Raw genomic sequence first — 13,239 nt, forward strand, 5'->3', positions numbered from 1 at the left:
CATCCCTGGAAGTATTTAAAAGACCTGTAGATGAGGCGCTTAGGGACATGGTTTAGTGGGCATGGTGGTGTTGGGTTAACGGTTGGACTTGATGATCTTAGAGGTCTTTTCCAACCTTAATGATTCTATGATTCTATTTCAAGAATAGGAGGATTGTCTGAGAAGGAAGATGAGGATGGAGTCTTTTCACTGAAGTGTGGGGGCTGAAAACTTAGCTGGCAAGAGCTGATGTAATTGGAGTAAAACTGCTCCAACAACACTAGAGATGAAAAAGAAATGGCTGAAGAGGCACAGGAGGTTTTTTCCCAACGATTTTGATGGAAGGTGAGAAAAATAGAAGCATCTTTCTGCTGAAAAGAAGAATTAAAGCAATTGAAGGCTAGAAGAGATATTCAGAGGGAAATACTGGGGCTACAGGCAGTAGCACAGGGCGATGGGATCAAGGAGGATCTATGGGAGAAGAGCAAATGTTTATCTTTGCCATGCGTACCTTGCAGACCTTCCCTTCCTAAAGCTCTCTTCTCTGTCAGACAGTCTCCTGTGATAATTTTTTTCCTCTTGAAAGGAACTAAGGCTGAGTAAGCTTGAGGAATGGAGCAGTGGGTAAGTGTGACTGCAATAGGACTCAAAATTCAACTTTCTCCACCTGAAGTATTTAAATAGATGGAGGAGCTGGAAGAAGGATGTAATCCTGGCAAACGTGGAAAGAGAAGGAAAAGAGCTAGAGCTGGAGATGATTATGGCAGAGGAGGCCAAAGAGTTCAAGGTAGTGGGAACTGCCACCCTGTCGGTGAAAGTATGGGAGTAGAGGGCTAACGGTGAGCAAATGTCAAATGTTATGGCCTTTCTACCACTTCCAAACAATCACTTTAAGATTTGAGGAGCTTATGTCTCATGCTGTAAGACAACAGAGGCAGGAAAAAATTTTTTGAAGCGGTGCACACTGAGAAAGCAAATAAAGTGAGGGACTTTTTTTAGGCTGGGGGGAGAGAACGAGCAAAGAAAAACATGAAGTTGAGACAACAATAGGACATATGAAAATTAAACTTGCTGGGAGTATTTGTACAAGATTACATAATTCCTGCCTTCCCAGACTGCAGGGAGAAGTTGGATTTTTTTTTCTTTTGCTTTGCTACAGTTCTCTCACAGGTTGCTAGTGAGTTAGAACAGTGACTTCTTTAGATTAAGCAGATCTGTGCTACCCACTGCCTGTGTGTGGCAAGGAGTTCTCCGTACCATGTACAAGCAGACAATGTCTGTGCAGGCTCTTTTCCTCCTACACAAATGCTGAGGGCATCTTGCTTGTTTTATGCTTGAAAGGGAGGCTTGTTCTGTGGCTTGGACTCAACACAATGGATTTTAGTTTTTTTTCTTTTCTACTCCATTAGCTGGAAAAAATACATAAAGCACAGCAGCTCTGAGTTCATTTAGTTGAATTGCTAGAAGCCTTTGTATGTTCCAAATAAATATTTGGTAATTGTTTCACAAAAGAATATTTTTTGGCCCATAGTCAGAGTACGTACAAGAGAAAGGAAGCTCTGATACAATCTCTTGATGAAAATCCCCCTCCCTTAGCGTGCTGTTTCTCTTTCACTTGTTTGAAATGAGAGCAATGATGACAGGGGAGTCCAAGGGATCAGGGATAACCTGATGGGACTGAGGAGTTAGTGAGTTTGAGAAGTGAACAGTGTTGAGTCTGAATGGCAAAGTGAATGAATAGTGGTTTCTTCTGCTTTTGGTTATTGTAATTAAGCTGGTATGCTTAATTCTCCCATCCCTGCAGTGCTTGCATGCACATTCCATGTCCCCTGGGCATGTGCTCTGCCTTCCCCTGGTTTGCCACGCCGGTTGGGTGAGAGACAGTGGTTCCTACAAAACCATGCACGTAGTGATTGTTGGGTGTACCCAGATGTCCAGGATATTTTCATCTGTTTCATTGTTCGGCCATTTCATTGACCGAACTACAGCTTCCAGAGCTCGCAGGCGGTCGGTATTGCAGGGCCAGCTGCCGCTACCTGCTGTGTTTGTGGCCCTGTGCCGGAGCCGATCAGCTGGAGTTGCCCAATAGACTCTGCAGTCTCAGGGTGAGGGAGGAAGACGGGAAGTGGCACAGCTCACGTGAGCTTGGTTTTCTTGGGGAACCAGGCTTAAATTTGCATACGTAAAAGATGGTTTCTAAAATTCTCTACGGAGCATGGGCTTTGCCTAATTTTAAGCTTCAATAAAATAACCTGGTTTATGGCAAATCTACACCTTACGATGGTTATATCACTTGAAAGAAGCTTGCTGTCTTAACTTTTGAAGGCTGCTGAGATGGTAGCTCTCACTAACTAAAAGCATAAACCCCATGATTTAAGGACTAACTAGGTGGGTTTTTCTTACTTGTTTTTGTTTTTGGTTTTTTTTTTAAACTGTCTTCGACTGGCATCTTTCTCTTCAGTTTGCCTACTTCAAGAGCTAGTTTATTCAAAGTTGAGAAATAAATCAGATACTGAAGAAGCAGGAAGGCTTGCTTTCATCTTCTAATAAGGGAGGAAAACCCCTGAATTTAAGCTGTTGTAGCCCAGAAACATAGAATCGTGTGATCAGAAGCAGATTACGAGTACCATCTGTATGCTAAAACCCATGGTTTAATAAAAATCAAAACTTATATTTGAGTTATGAGGGGCACATGTCACATGCGCACCCACCCACAGTGATTTTACAAGATTTCTGCTTTCACATGGACGTGACTCAAATGCTGAAAGACATTCTTTTGTGATGTCACAAGATCATGCTTTGTTTCTTAACATAAACTTGAATGAATGTACAGATATATCTTTGCTTAAATCTGGATAGGGATAGTGTCTTTGCAGTTTAAAAGGTGCCAGATAAAGAATATGTTCAACAGGTTTTCCGAATCACGCTGAATTTCACTTACTCTGTAGGAAAACTACCGGTACGAGCACAATATTAACCCTGATTACTTTAAATCTGGGGGGTGGTTGTGATCTGCTTGCTATTTTGACCGTGCATAAGCCTCATGGTAGAAGAAAATTAAACTACTCCCATGCTTCTGAACTATAGCTGAGTGATTATTTATGAGGTCTTGCACATGAAGACCTTAAGCATGCCAGAGAGCAGAAGAAGATGGCATAGCTGGGAGCCAGAGAGGTTTACTCCTCAGCTTTCTGGAGGTGAGCTTTTGTTCTACCTACAGCTGAGAAAAACTGGAGATGGGAAACAAGATGGGAGCCAGAGAGGAAACTGAGTAATAGCTGGGTCCAAGATGTTAGTTCCTCCGATGGGGCTTGTTTATTACAATGTCTGCTGGCAGCTAGTAGGAAAGAATTTTAAACTCATCCTTTGCACCACAGAATTGACTTCCACAAACTGTGGTAGAGGAAACATCTGTGGATGGAAAACGTCCTGTAACAGATAATACAAGGAAAGAGAAGTGAACTGGCCTGCTCTATACTTGTTTGTATTGCAGGTATAATGCAATGTCTGTGCACGCACTTGATGTAGGAGTTGTTGATGTCTCTTCTCTTTTCCCCTTACAGGCAATGTGATATGAACAGTTACTGCTTCAACTTCCTGATTCTCAAAACAGCACTGATGCCACTTGTTCTCCTTCTTTCTTCTCTTTGCCTTTCCCATACAGTCAAAGTGTCAGCAGTAGAGGTCAACACACCAGAGGAGATATTTGTGGAGAATGGGACAGACGCAAAGCTTCCATGCACATTTACATCTGTGGAAGTGATCAGCAGCGCAGCATCTGTTTCTTGGAGTTTTCAACCAGAGGGAGCCGCAACTCGGATCTCAGTAAGGAATGGCTGTAGGGGAACAAACCTGGGAGGGGAGGCTGTGATAAGTGTGCGGAGGTCTTCTAGCTGGTTCTGAGGAGCAAGCAAATATGGATTGGAGCCTCCTTCCCTGTGTCCTGTCTCCATCACTGTGATTTTAGGGGACCTTTTTTAGAGTTGTTTAAAAGTATTGGCATATGCTAGATCTCTGCAAAGACTGGAGTGTGCAGTGACTGTAAAATATACTAGTACTTTGTTAGTCAGAGGACAGGGGTGTTGGTGTGGTAGCAGTATGTATGGAGTAGATGAGCATCTAGGACTTCTTCTAAGTTCTATATCCTCTTGCACTTGAAATGAGCTGCGGAGCTGTGCACTGAATGATAGCGGTCACAGAATTTGAATTACCACTACTGCAGTGTTACATTGTGTGTTGTGCGTGTGGCTTATCTTCTGCTTGTGTACCATATAGCCTCTATTTGAAAGGGTTTAAAATAAGACCAGACTCCCTCGTTTCATAACAGAATTGAATTGCTCAAATCAGTAAGCAGTTACATCCTCATATTTCAGTTATTTGACAAGTGAAAAATCAGACTAGCAAGCAACTTAGGCTAATAATAATTGCCATCACTCATTTCCTATATGTTGAGCCCAAGTGTGCTCAGATCCTTTGGGTGTGAACCTTCAAAGAAGCGGCTTTGGTAGATTGTTAGCTGTCTTCTTCCTCTGTCGCCTAAGCAGTGCACATCTGAGTCTGAGCTCTCTGACACTTCTGCTTCCCTCTTATTCCTTGCCCTGAGTGAGAATTTAGAGGAAGCAGAACAAAAGGGACTCTGGGGCAGCAGGGAAGATGTGGGGACAGCAGGTTGCTCAGCCTGTTAATGTTTGTCTCCTTTCCTCTGCTGCAGACATGAGATCATTTAAACTCTAGGAGCCCTTCAATGCTCAGAACAGAGATGATCCAAAACAGTGTATGAGCATCTTGCTCAATATATAGAGCTCTGAAGAATCAGCTTCTGAACTCTCAGTGAATAAATACTTAGTTTTGAAAAGGGAGCTCTTTTCTTTGGGAAGCCAAAGCAGTAGCTGGGCAAAAGCTTAAGGAGGTAGGGCATATTTCCTGCCAGTGTTGAACAGGATGGGTGAAAAGAAGCCATCTGTGTGTATGTTTTCCTCTCCCCATAGAAATGTCCACCATATATCCTGTTTTGCCCTTCCCTTTCTGCATCACTGTCCAAACCGCTTATTGTAGAAATACAATTTCAGGACATCACATTTTTTTAGAAGTGAAGTCAATTTAGACATTCTACCTGGATGTAGTTATCAGCACAACTTAGAGAAAAGGAAATTATCTTTGAGCAGAAGTGGCCCAGCACGATCTGATGTTAATTCCCTGTTTCTTTTCAGGGGCTGGGGGAGGTATAGAGGGAAGATTTTATGAACCCAAGTCATGTCAATTACATGACTTGGTGGGCATTAATTTGAAAGATCAATCTCATGATCAGCTTATGTCTGAGCTAAGTCCATGCTTCTCCTGAAAAGGATGGTCCTGTGCCTCTTTAGAATCAGCACTGGCAATCTTGTGGCCATGTGGTGAGGCTGACTTGACTGAAAGCTTCCCCTGCTTGTCCCCTTCCCCCTCCGCATGCCCGGTTATAAAGACATCTCTGCGTGAATGAAACATCTGATGACAGCAGAGTTTCACAATCGGCTTAAACCAGTCTAAACCCATCAGCTTTAGGTTTCAAAAGAAGTCTCATGTTAAATCACTTAATCATAGGCATGGAGTGGCTTGAGTCACTTAGCTTGTGTTTCAGGACATTTGTGATTTCTCCTCCCCCAGGTGAGGACACCTAGAGAGCTGAGGAATCTGTCTCTTGCCTTCTAGGCTTCCAGTCGGATGACTCCCCTTGTGTGCAGGGGCGTGGTAATGCAATGCCTCTGTGCTAGAGGTTATAATCCAGCTGGAAATGCTGCAGAGTGATGCAGATTTCCTCCGAAATCTTGACAGATGACTGTGTGCTAGCAGACTTCCTACCAGATGAGATGGTTTGTGGATTTATGCTAGCCTATAGACAACAAATAAGCATCCAGTTGACTGAAGCACAACAGATGGTCATGTGCACATACCTGGTCTGGATAAGGTTTGTGCTGCCAAATGATCAGGCCTGATATTCAGAGTGCAGGTCTGATAGAGAGGATGTTGGAATGGCAAGCCTCAGATCTAGGGTAGGAACAGGAAAAGAGATGGGAGATGACTTGAATGGAAAGAGGACTGGCTTGTAGCCAGTCTGTTCTGTGGCAGAGAGACTGCTTCGTAAAGAAGGCTGTAGAAAGAGGAGGCTGGAATATTGTCTTAAATTTCTTTAACCATGCTCTGGAGACTGAACTGAAGAGAGTTCGGACTGATTCTTGGTTGAGTTAAGTTTGTCTTGCTCTCTTTCAGAATGTGAAATTAAGAATGAATGTGCTCCTGCAACACAGCCTTGATCCCTCTCTTAGGGTTATGGCCAGTGTTCAAACATCCCATATGTTTGAAAGCAGAGTTGTCCTGTAGAAGTCTGTGTACTTCTACTGCTGTAAATTCCAGTTTTGGTCAGGTATAGCAAGGAAATATGCAGTTTCTCCTCAGACTGCACTAAACAGGTTCATTCTTCAAGGATTTTTGGTCATGTCTAGGGACTCCAGAGCCAATGTGCAACTTAGTCACCTAAAAACTGGGAAACAGTTATATTTAGTCACTGTGAAGGTTTCTGAAAAACAGCTAGGTATGTTCGAAATTGCTCATGGGATTTTTTTGGGGGTGGAGGGAAGTTTAGCTGTTAGTTTAGCTGTGCTGTAGTTGCAAGTAACACACAACAAAACATGAGATAGGAAACTTGGTATCCTTTTCCTTTTCCTACTAGGATGCAGGCGGCTTCCTGTGCCTGAAAGACAGATGGCTGTGATCCAGAACTGTTCTGTCCTGTAATTATTCCCAGGTTCCCAGCCTTTTTCTCTTTCCCCCACTTCCTTGTTTGCAAAACCCCATGTCCCCAAAACCAGGAAAAAAACCCCAAACAATCCAACCACAAAACAAAACAAAACCAACAGAAAACCAAAACTTGCGGTCTGTTGTGGTAGTATGATCGAGGTAGAAGCCATAGCATGGTTATGTGATCAAGAGGCAACAAGCCAGACTAAAGTGGTGAGGCAGGAGGAAAAAAAATCTCAAATACTAGCTGTGTATAATACAGTGGATTCTGGGAGAATGCTGTAGTAGTGAGAGAAGCATGGTAGCTCTGTAATCTCTAATTGGATTGTTTTTATATCCTCTTTTCCTTGACTACAGTTTTTCTATTACTTTAATGGAAAGCCATACCCTGGAAAAGACATACCGTTTAAAGACAGGATCACTTGGGCTGGAGATCTTAACAAGAAAGATGCTTCTATCAGTATATCAAACATGCAGTTCCGGGACAACGGCACTTACATTTGTGATGTCAAGAACCCACCTGACATTGTTGTCAAACCGGGAGAAATCCGAGTTAGAGTTGTGGAGAAAGGTATTCACCCTTTTTCTTTCCTTTCCCCCTCCCCCCTTCTGTGTCTATATCACTTTTCTTGGGGGTGGGGGAGTAGCCTGGAGGGAACAACAACTATCTTTTTAATTCTCTTCTTCCAGGTCCTAATAATCGAACGAATATTCTGTCAGCTTTTGAAAAAAATTGGATGTCATACCCTTTTCCTCTATACCCACTAATTCCTGTGCTTTTAACAAGTATTAGCTAAAGCTGATGGAAGCCTTGATGAAAACCCATCTTCTCATTTCAAATTCCTATGAATTTTTTTTCTGTATTATGCTACATCAGGGGTTAGGATGACTTTTGAAATCTGGGGAGCAAGGAGAGAAAGTGGCAGACTCTTCTTTTTGGAACCCGTCCAGTATATATACTGGAAAACTAATAATCTGGCCCGAGCACGTACTGACAGACAGTGAAATGCTACTGTCTTCCATGCGAAGTTGTTTATGTTGGATGTGCATTCAGTCTCTTTTACTCAGATGTTCTTACAGTATCCATGGTGACCCTTATAAACGGCAAGGGCTGGCTATTTGCAGTCATTTAAGGTTTCTGGTTAGCATTTGGTAACAGTGATCACAGTTCAAGAGCACTTATATTCTGTATGTCAATTTGGCTCTTTATTTCCCTTGGCCATCCAAAACATTTGATTGTTCTAGCTAAGCTGGAGGTCAGCCAAAGTGTGACTGTTCCTACAATGAAATGGTTCTTACAGTGATCAGATTTCCAAATTTATATTTAATAAGGACAAGAATAAATGTTGAATTCATAAATGGCAGTGCTGATACATCTATTCCATTAGATTTTAATATGTTAGGGAAGATACCTACGTGTATGCTCTAATTAGAATGGTACTGCTGCTATAACAGGTGTGTACCCCTGCTCATGAGGTCATTCCATGTAGTTATGTAGGCAAGGTCTATATCTAACTCTTCTCTTCACAGAGCAGTTAGAGTTGGATGGGACCTCTGGACGTCCTGCCATCACTTAGAACTTTCTGTTTCTTGGAAGTTTGAAATCTATATAAAATAGGGTCAGTTTATTTTCTTACAATGTATTGATAGTCTCTATGAAGAAGCCGTAAAGCAACTGCTGGTTTGGCAAAGTCAGGCTGTCTTGGCAAAGCCTCTTCAGATTTTAACCCAGATTAAGCAAATGGAGACTGACTTCAGTACACTAATTCAGCTGATATTTTTCAACAGACTTGCATGCCGACTTCCCCATAGGTGGAGCATCTGGACAAGAGAATCTCACTGTTTCTGAAGGGAACCTTGTATTTGGCAATACTTCTCGTCATCAGAAAAATGCTGCAACAATTGTCTTCAAATTCTTAGGAAGACCTTGAAAACAGGTTTTCAAGCTATAGCTGTAATGCTGTCCTGCATTCTGACTTTACCTGAAAGTACTGCTCTTGTAATAGGTTGTAACTCATCCTGAACTGAGCTGGAGAAATTGAAATAATTACATATTGACTCTTGTGCATTTTTTTTTTTACTATGTATACATTTAATTGTTCTGAATCATATGTCTGGTGTTGTAAACTGTTAAAAGTCACATACATACTTTACCCATTTAAATGATCTCATAGATACTTGGTTAGCCTTAGATTTTGGGTTAAACATTTAATAAGTTCTGGGTTGGCTTAACTGTTTAAAATTGCCAAGCCAAGCTAACTCAGCTGATTTTCACTGCAGTATCTTCATAGTGTTTGCACAAACAGCTCCATCAGCTACGTTGGAAGAATCCTACTGACAGGGATGAGAAGCAAGAATGTTCTTTCATAGTGCATCTGAATCTGGAAAGGACTACTGTTCAAAGCCTAAATGACAGAAATTTGTAGGGAATTCCAAGTCCTTGCATTAGGCTGGCCCTACTTGTAATAGGAAGCTACTTAACACTGTGTTCAAGACAGCTTGTGTTATCTGGAGGTAGCCCATCTTTGATTTGAACTCTCATGGGGGAAAAAATTAGAATTGTTGTATGAAAATCTTTATACTTAGCAACAACGGAAAACTTCAGTTTCCTGCCTATTTCATAAAACTGATACTAACACACTTTCAGTGAAAATGGAAGTTGCTTTGAACTAGGGTGGTATTTAGTGAAAAGTGTTCTTTGAAAGGCTGGATTTTTGGCTTGTGTTAAGCTATTAACTTAAATGTTAGCTTTCGGAGCTGGTGTTTGGTTATGGGGACTGTCTGTTACAATGAAGTCATTGGCTGCTCTGCAAGTACTTATGAGGAATTCATGTAACTGTGGAATGCTGAAAAATATAAGAAAAACATGAGGGGGGAGAAATTCTTCAGCTGAACTATGTGGTCGTAAAATTGTGTGAGTTTTTCTACAGTCTGTTGGACCATGTTCTGAGAGGCAATAAAGCCAGACTCTAGTTTCGTGTGCAAACAGTTGCATTTTTTTATACGGTCTTAAAAACCTCTGTCAACAGAACATAACTGCTGTCCTTTACTCAAATTCAACCAACCAAAAAACCCCACCTGAGTCAAAGAAATGAAAAAACTATCAAATTTTTAATATCACTCTTTCAGCAGACACTCTGCACTATAGTTTTGGATTGCTGCTTACTGTCTAGCTCTGAAAAAGTGTGTGTGTTGTTTTTTTTTCTTGTGTACAAGGCAACAGCTGGTCTGCTAACAGAAATGCATGTCTGTTTTGATGCTTTTGCAGACAGTTATTCCTGCACTTGGAAAGGTGAAAAAGCACAGGAACTCCTACTTCTTATATGCCTCAAAATAAATTTGTTTATCTTTGCATGGGGTTCAAACACAATCTCAGTCTTATGTATCTGAAAAATATTACCATTTGTAGGACCCTCTTCCTTAATAGCAGGTGGATCTCTGGGCTTCTGAAAGGTTCTGGAAAGAAGGGATGTCTTCCTCCAAATTGTGGCACTCACGTCTTCATCTTTAATTTCTTACTAAGACTCTGAATTACCACGTTGTTATGAATTGGCATCTAACACTGGAGAGCTAGGAAAGCTGCTGATGCAATATTCAGCCAAATGATGGTATGATCAGTGAAACAGAGATCATGTAGCCCTTCTCCTGAAAGTCACCGAACTCAAAATGAACAGTACTGAATGTAAACCTTGTTTTCTTAGTATGATGCCCCTGCTTCAGGGTACTGTGTTGTGCTGCTCCCTTCTAGATAAGTATGTCAAAATGGGCTTGGTCTACAGACTGCAAACTTGCTGGGAATGCTTTGTATAAGCATGGTCTGTGGTCCTTGGTGGAATGAGCCCAGCAAAGGGAGACTAAGATGGTTAAGGAACTGGACCACCTTTCATACAAGGAGAAGCTGAGAGAGCTGGGGTTGTCTAGCTTGCAAAAGAGAAGAAAGGCTCAGGGGGATCTTCTCACCAGGTATTTATGTACATTGATAGGATCTAAAGAAGGCTGAGCCAGGCTCTTCAGTGGTGCCTAGTGACAGGACAAGAGACAATGGGTGTAAACTGAAACACAGGAAATTCTGTCTGAATATAAGAACACACATTTTTACTGTGGTTGAACACTGGAATAGGTTGCCTGAAGAGGTTATGGAGTCTCCCATCCTTGGAGATAATAAAAAACAAACTGGACAGAGTATTGAGCAAACTGTGCTAGCTGACCCTGCTTGAGCAGGGGGGGTTGGGCTAGACAATCTCAAGACATCCCTTCCAACCTCAACGATTCTGTGATGATCAGATGCAGGTATCTGAGAAAGATTTTTCTATATAAGATGTTTTACTTGTTGGATCTTATGCTGATTCACTTGTATTTGGTGCAAGTAGCTAGTGTAGCGTGGAGTCTTGTAAGAAACCCTCTGGTCTAAGATGTTCCTTGCATTAAACGTGATGCAAGGGGAGGGGAGAGACTTCGTTTCTTACTGGGAAAAGCTATAATGGTAGCCTGTGTATTCTTTATCTTGTAAGTCTTTTGTATTCATTCTCTGATTGGCTTTTATTTCTGGCTGCTCTTTCTTGGCCTACCCTCCCCCAAAATTATATTGGGGAAAACGTGAGTAAAGCAATACTGTGTTCCTATAAGCGTATTTCTAGTATCGTACAATGATCCTGACTTAAGAAGGGAAAGAATGACTCTATAAAAATGTCTAGAGATATATTTTGAGACACCGGAGTCATGTATAAGCACTCTTAAGAGTGATGATGGGTAGTACCTAGGCTGTCTGCTGCATGCTGCCCAAAGAACACCCAGGGCTCTTAGTTGGTTAGCAACGCGCCATGTTCAAATCTGCTTTCAAGTGTGCCTGCCTTTTCCTGTTGACCTCGCTGGGAATTGCCAGATTAATGTAACTTTTTTTTTCCCTTCAGATACAAAATGAGACAGGGTTGTCCTCATTGTCACTTGTGTTCCCTGACATGTAAAAATTCTTGCTTCAATATAAACTCTCTTCTGAAGGACGGTGACATTAAGAACACTCTTGGTGTGTGCTCTGTTCGTACATTATTCTGCTGGCTGCCTGCTATCACTACCGGTTGGGCTGCATGTTACAATTCCTGGATATTACATTAGTGCCTTCTGCTCTAAACGAATCCAAGGTCAAGAGCATTTGTGGTTTGCACTTCTGTTAATCAGGGAATGCAGAAGAGTTGAATGTTTTCTCCCTTCTCTCCCCAGACAGCCTGCCTGCGTTCCCCATTGCCATGGTGGCAGGGATAGTCATCGGTACGGTTACAGGTCTCTCACCGCTCATCTCTATTGTCGTGTGTCTTGTCATCAGAAAGAACAACTCTAAAAAACGATACTCTGGGTAAGAGATCTCCCTCCTCACCTGTGGATGATGTGAGGAACAGCAGCCCGATCAGAGGGAGGGCTTAGAGGGGGGTAGGAGTTGTTTCAGCCTGGTCTTGGCAACTGTGGCTAGAGATAGGGTATGGTCATGTGGAACACTTGTCATCTGCCTATAATGATTATCTTTGTACCGTGCTTGAAAAGACCTGACCACGAGTCGCACTTCAAAATCACTAACTGCTGGAGTTGATCCCCAGCCACAAGCATATATGCCCTAAGAACATTTAATCCAAGATCCCCTAGCTCTGCTCTGTTCCCCTTCCCTTCCCTCCAGCTCTGCTTCCCCCAGCCCCCTAAGGAAAAGTGCCACACATGCACTTTTAAGAAATGCTCTGTGTTGAGGTTAAGACTGGATTTTTCAGTTATCAATGTCTGGCCCCTGAGCCTGGAGTATACTTGCCAAAACCCCATTCATCACCACACTTCAAAGTAAGGAAGGAGCAGCCACTCTGCATCCATTCCCATTCACTGTCTGGTTGTTGTTAACTGTTACCATCCCTGCAAGGTTTTTAGTGTTAGGAGGAGAACTCCGAAGTGAACCACAGATCTTTGAGTGGGCATACGAAAAAGCAACCAGAACTAACAAAGGCAGACTTGATCCTGTGGTGATGGAGCTTGGTGCTGGTGGAGGAGGCGCTTCCTTTTTTCTCCTCTCTAATTAGCTGGTAATTTGCTTCTATAAGAAAGAATGAAAATTATGTATGTAGCCTTAGAAACAAACCCCAAACTTACAACTTTCTTCTGTTCTTTCCCCAACAAATATTCCTGCTTCCTGCAGGTTCTTTGGGTTGCCTGTGGGATAAAAGAAAATAACTCCAACAATAAATTTGTGGGGATTTCTAAATTAAACTTTGCCCTGTCCTTTTCCCAGTTGGAGAGCTTAGAGAAAGTGAGTTGGCCATTGCCCAATGGTAAGGCTAAATATAGCAAAGGCGGCTGTGTGTGCTCAAAATTGTGTGGTTTTCCCTTTCTGCATGTGTCCTTCCCCTTAAGAACTGAAAAGAAGCCTGCAGTGTCATGCACCAACAGTGTGCGTGAGGTGGTCCGCTTGCCTTCCTTCCCAGTGACGTGCTCTCCGGTGTCTTCCTGCTG

The 13,239-nt window shown here is 42.3% G+C and overlaps 1 protein-coding gene across 1 annotated transcript in view; it reads left to right on the forward strand.

The window, feature by feature from the left end:
• The first annotated feature begins 894 nt into the window (after positions 1-894).
• MPZL1 (myelin protein zero-like 1) overlaps positions 895-13,239 on the forward strand; it is a 21,097-nt gene continuing 8,752 nt past the window's right edge. Inside the window, 4 exon segments of the mRNA XM_009578602.1 lie at positions 895-958; positions 3,644-3,804; positions 7,114-7,327; positions 11,974-12,106. Coding sequence (XP_009576897.1) covers positions 895-958; positions 3,644-3,804; positions 7,114-7,327; positions 11,974-12,106 — 572 coding nt within the window.

The sequence above is a fragment of the Fulmarus glacialis genome, unplaced genomic scaffold (genome assembly GCF_000690835.1).
Source record: "Fulmarus glacialis isolate BGI_N327 unplaced genomic scaffold, ASM69083v1 scaffold205, whole genome shotgun sequence".
In the NCBI taxonomy this organism is placed as follows: Eukaryota; Metazoa; Chordata; class Aves; order Procellariiformes; family Procellariidae; genus Fulmarus; species Fulmarus glacialis.